The 6,000-nt window shown below is 38.9% G+C and overlaps 1 protein-coding gene across 4 annotated transcripts in view; it reads right to left on the reverse strand.

Annotated features, from left to right (window-relative positions):
• LOC117476393 (rab GTPase-activating protein 1) overlaps positions 1-5,580 on the reverse strand; it is a 66,937-nt gene extending 61,357 nt beyond the window's left edge. For 3 of the 4 annotated variants that reach the window (XM_034122890.1, XM_034122891.1, XM_034122889.1), the window contains exon 1: positions 5,470-5,560. Coding sequence is in view for 1 of the 4 variants with exons in the window: in XM_034122892.1 (XP_033978783.1) it covers positions 5,470-5,535 (66 nt within the window). In the remaining 3 variants the exon portion in view is untranslated. Of the gene's footprint in view, positions 1-5,469 lie in introns of all 4 variants that reach the window. The other variant, XM_034122892.1, reaches the window with a different exon arrangement.
• Positions 5,581-6,000: the final 420 nt, after the last annotated feature.

Below are 6,000 nucleotides of genomic sequence, written 5' to 3' on the forward strand. Positions count from 1 at the left end.
CCCAGAGTCAATCACTTTACAGGAGAGCAATGTAATGACGCTGAGAGTACTGGTTCACACTCACACACACACACACACACACGCACGCAGCTGTATAATAAGCAGAAATAAGCAGCGGCCCGCAGGCGCACACAAACATCATGTGTCTGCCTGGCTGCTGACTCCCAGAGGCTCATAATGGTTGCCTTGTCACTCTGCTTCCTCCCGAGCCTCAGTAACAGCCCTCTGCTGCCAAGCCACTCTGTTCCTCTTCCACCTTTTCAGAGCCTTGGATTATTTCCAGACCGACACACAATCCCATGCCTATCATGCTATTGATTGTTACAAAATTAGCAACAGCATTTCCTAACAAAATGCCGTAGGGGGTCCCTATTGTGCAGGAGTATAAAAGACCATAGCAAAAGACTGTTTAGGAATCGTCTCTCTCTATTTTCTCTCCAGTTTCAACCTTTCTTTTACCTACTCTTCATGTCTTAAATGGGCTTTGTGGATCTTGTGGTATTTTTGCATTCACATAGCTTTGCAAATCTTATCCCCCTTTCTGGACAATTTGGACTTTTATTTCCCATGTAAGGGCGCAAGTAAGAGCCAAGGTGAAAAGAGAGGAGAAGCAAGAAGTCGTTTCCTCTGTTGGAAGACACTGTTGTGTGTATGTGTGTCACCATGGCAACAAGACCCTCTCCATCTACTGTACAGTGCCGGTTCATTAGTGCGAACCACCTCTGGCAAAGAAAGTAATATGTGTCGTGTGAATTACGTTACGAGTTAGGAGACATTCATTACACTTTGAACGTCAGTCCATTTTACATTTTAGCATTATTTTAATTAAAACATTAATTATTTTAATTATAATTTTTTTCTTTCAGTTTCCATGTTGCTCACAGGTAAGAGATATTTAAAGGTAAATATTTAAAGCCCAGGGATGGTCACATGTTTCAATATATAGAGCCTAAAATAATTTACTATAAAATATTTCCCAATATTCCAGTGATCTGAGGCAATGCTTTCTGTCTGTTTTCGATTACCAATTCATTACATCTATTATTTACTATTTGATCCATCGACTAATTGTTTCTGGTCTACAGTATATCTAATTGTATTTTTTTCTGGATTGCAAACCAAGTTGTGTGGTGTTGTAGTGCTGAGTTTCACTAACTCGACAGTTCAATTTCAACTAGTCCCAAAAGCAAAGAGACCTCTCTAAGCAGTGTGTTGCAGTTTAACCAGGTGCAAAGTATTTGAATCTGTTACAATCATCTCTTATGTCAGTCCATGTGAAAAAGTGTCTTTTTTCCTCTCCACTGTGCAGCTGAACAGGCTGTTCTGGGCTGCCAGCTGGGCCCTGTGTGCACCTCACAAGGGAGAGGAAGACACAGGCAGAGAGCATTCAGGCTCCGTCCATTTTCAACTTGCCTCACAGCATTGATTTCAGCCAGGCAGAGATAGCAGGGAGAGAGGGGGAGGGAAAAGGAGAAAGAGGGACAGAAACGGCTGATTTACACAAAGGGAGTCACAAGGTAGGGTACAAAAGAGAGGGGAATGAAAAGGAGTGGAAGAGGAGCTCTGAATGAAATGTATAAATCAAGGAAACACACACACACACAATCCATCATTTTCATCTTATTTGAACAGTGTAAACATCTAATAATAATAATAAGAAGATTCAACGTATTGTCATTACGTAGTACAGGTACTATGTAACAAAACGGTTTATCTGCATTTGACCCATCCTAGTGTTAGGAGCAGCGGGCTGCCATTATGTACGGCGCCCGGGGAGCAATGTAGGGAACGGTGCCTTGCTCAGGGACACCTCGGTAGCACTTGGTCTTTCCGGGACTTGAACTGGCGACCTTCCAGTTGCCAAGCCAAGTCCCTATGGACTTCACCAAGCTCCTCAATTCCAGGTCTACAGCAGAGCACAGACTCCAAATTGGCTTCCCAGGAAGTAATCTTCATGGTTTATACTTAACAAAAAACATTGAGAAAAGGTTTTTAAGGAAAACTTGACACCTGCGTGTTTTAGTGAGTTGGTTTCAAAGACAAACAGTTGTTAAAGTTGTTAGGCCTTTTGAAATCAGAACTGAAATGAGAGTCACTGATACCTGGTTCACATATGTGGTTGAAAAAGGGAAGAGTGGATTTATTGTAGTTGTTTTATACACTCTGGGAACTAAAACTAAGATAGCTAAGTACCACCAAAAATTCCAGATATGACCATAGTAATACAATTGCTATTCAACATGAATGTAGTTGAGTCATTTGGGCAAACAACTACTGTAAATGTTATGGTTAACATATATAGAAGTATATTTTCTTTTAAAAGGAACAGCAATTGCCCAACAGCCATGGGAGTCATGATTTTCCAATATACAAATAACTCAATTTAAACATATTCTTTCCCTGACCTACTTGTGACTTCTTCAATATTACAATAGACCTTTAAGTCAAATCAAGGGACAGGCTGTGAGTCTAAGAAGTAGCAATGTTATTGTGAAAGGAAGTGAAAACCCTGAGTGAGAATACATGTGTGGGTGTTTAGTCTGTATACACACACATCTATGAATAAACTGCCTCACTACAGTCAGTGGGTCATGAAGGATCTAAGATAGGACTGATTTATCGCTGATGTGTTCAATCGTAAAAACTCAACACCAACACAAAGCTAATATTTATTTCCTACCAATCAAAAAATGAATTGGTAAAATAATGAATAAGCAGTCAGTGATTCATAACACTGATTATAGTTGTCGCCCTCCAGGGTGGATGACTGGAGGTCTGAATAATTAAAAGGAAATGTATTCACTTTAATTACAGGCTTTATTAACTAAGTGTCTCAGGGTATGTCATTAAAGATCATTAAAGCAAACATTGACTTTTCTAAACTGAATTATTATCAGGGTGTTTTTTTAAGACAATTCACCGTACAACACACTGAGTTGATTCTACATGCAACACTTTGGTCTAAGTAGGTCATTCACACTGGGTGACCTACACATAACTGATGCTTTATTGAATTAACAATAAAGCAACTCCATAACAAATCACAGAAATGTATAGAACGACTCCCTTAACATGGCCCAAAATACTTGATCTACTCCGCAGCACCAGATACTTTTACATGTATTAAATTGACAGATAATTATTTCGAAAAAAATCAGTCTGTAAACACTTCTGTCAACCCTAATCTCCTCTCTTTAGAAACACAAATCCACAACAGTTGTATGAAGCCCCCCGCCATTTAATCTCCAGCCGCTCCCCAAATGACAGGTGCATCCGAGGGGCGTTGTTGGGACTTCAGAGCATTCAGGACTCAGTACAAACTCAATTACAGAAAGAGCTATAAACAGAGGGATACAAGGGGACACACAGTGCTTCAGGCATTGGATGTACTCTATTAGCTTTTAAAAAGGAAGATATATTTATTATCTTATTATGGCTGACTTCAGAGGGGAAGCTGACATGCTGAAATTAAATGACAAGCTACATTCTTGGGTCTTTTCAATTGATTTATAGAATTGCTTTCCATAATAACTTTAATCATATCAATAACAATGTATGCTCTTTTTTCCTCAGACGAAAATAACTCATATTAGAGATTTGCATGTTTCCATATTGGATTTTGCCCATATGTGATGGAAATTATATTATACTCACGTCGACTTTGACATTTTTTTTATATCTGATGAAGCACTTATATTTTCCCTCTTTTGGTCAATGTATTGATTGTTTGATTAAAGACTGTGTTTGTTTGTGAATGTTTCCACTGCATTACTGTAATACACCTGAGTTTCAGAAATGGGAACAGGAACAGTTAAATGAAGTGACAGTTGGCCTATTTGCCTAATATTGCCACATTATTGACAGCTAGTTTGCTGCTGTAACTTGATTGTTGAGAAATATGGAATATCAGTCAGTACAAATGGATTCTTCCTCAACATTTGACTTTGTGTTGGCATACCTTTCACTAGGCCTTATCATTGACTCAAGCTGTGCAAACACAGATTTAGGTAGGGAAGAACGTCGCCTGGCATGGCACACCCTTTGAAATGTTATAATCAGGGTCAGAGAGGTTAGATTAAAAAATATATCCTTGAAATATAAAGGAGTTAATAACATGACCAATATTTTTACTCGAATAAATATACTGTTAGATTGTAACAGCATTGATTTGTGTTATTACAAAGAGTTTTGCTAATGGGCCTGGTAAAACATTTCAATGGGGTCATTCAGCAGACATGTCACAGATTGCAAACATCAACACAGACTTCTCCAAACAGTCCCTCCCCTGTCATGTGACAACAACAGAACTTCAACTACAAAGAAATAGCATGAATGTAATGGTCAACGTGCCAGAGTACTTGACTTACAGTAAGAACATAGACTGTATAAAGCTAAAGAAAGATTAAAATAAAAAGTTAAATTACCACCTTTAAGCATCTGTATTACAGTGATTGACTTTAAACCAAGTTTTAGCATCAAAGCCTGCTGTATATATCATGATTGGTTTTTATCTTGTATTGTTATAATAATCAATAACATAACACTCAATTAGTAGCCTTTACCAAGCTATTGAGCTATCAGCCTTTTATAATGCAATTTCATTATATGTTCTAATTATATGTGTCTCTCTATGTCAAATGAACTTACTATAGAAAACAGACTGGTTGATTGTGCAGAATTATTAAATACGTAAATATGCCAAAGGAAATCCCAATACAGTTATCATAAACTATGCCAGCCTTTACAAACACTGTATGTCAAAAACAAAACAAATTGGAATGACATCCAGCTGTCATGTGACCCAAAATATTAACAGTGACAAATATGGATGCCAACATAAAGGACATTATGTGTTGCTTAACAATGTAGAGTACTCTTCTCTAGTATTGTTAGTCTTCGTTTATTTGAGTTAGTGTTGTCATGTCACCGGAACACCACTTAATCTGGATACAAGCAATCCTGCTAATGTCAATGCAGCCTGTCAAGCCTCATCTGACATCGATGCATTTCCAACTATACAGCTGTTAGATAATTCAATAAAACGTTATATCCTTTGCTCAATATCGTTGGGCTAGCCTATTGTAGCAAGCTCTTGTGTTAACTTATTGCCCGAGTTAGCACTTCCAACCTGCCAATCGTTAGCAAATACAGCTACTCAGCATTCACCTATTCTAAATCCGACAGACATATTGAACTGAACAGGAACCATTTAGAGAAACTGTTCCGTCACTATAAAGCCAAGTGTTATGTAAAGGTGTTCGCAGTAATTTGGGGAATTAACACGCAGACTGGCCCTCGCTGAAGCCTTGAAACAGGCCATTACTGTGTGTAGCATGGGTAGCTAACGCCTGTTAGCCAAGCAACACTGGCAGTTACAGCCAACAAACAGGTTTTTGATTCCATAACTGAAGAAACAGACACATTTTACGTTGACGGTGCATGTGCGTGTGCGAGTGCGAAACAGCTTACCTTTATTCCCACGGTTTTATTTATTCCAACGGCGGTGGGCACAACATTGCACTCTCCCAATAACATCAGCAGCCAACAGCATCCAGCCGAGCTGTAAACACAAGCCCAACCAACCCGCTGACATCCGCACTGCGCATGCGCCTGTCAGTGCCCCTGTCGCCTGTGCTGAGGGAGGGGAAGTGATGGCATTACCTAACGACATGATGCTCACCGACAGAATGTCTTCTCAAATCAGTTCGAGACTAGAGACAAGTCGTAGTTAAAAAAAGATAACAGACTTAACTCAAATGTGTTAAGAGTTAAGTCTCCTCAACTTGTGTTGCAGTTGTGTAGCCCCTCGTGCCAAGGCTAAGTTGAGTCACAACTCGGCAGTATTCAAGTCTTCAACTAAGTCATATATTTGTAAATGTCAATGTATTAAGTGCAATTGTATATAATATTCATCTGTTAAATGACACAGACATAATTGTCCAAGGGGGAAGAGCATTGAATTAAGCATCTTCTAAAATAATAATAATATTGGGAGGGATG

This window comes from Trematomus bernacchii, unplaced genomic scaffold, assembly GCF_902827165.1.
Source record: "Trematomus bernacchii unplaced genomic scaffold, fTreBer1.1, whole genome shotgun sequence".
Classification (NCBI taxonomy): domain Eukaryota; kingdom Metazoa; phylum Chordata; class Actinopteri; order Perciformes; family Nototheniidae; genus Trematomus; species Trematomus bernacchii.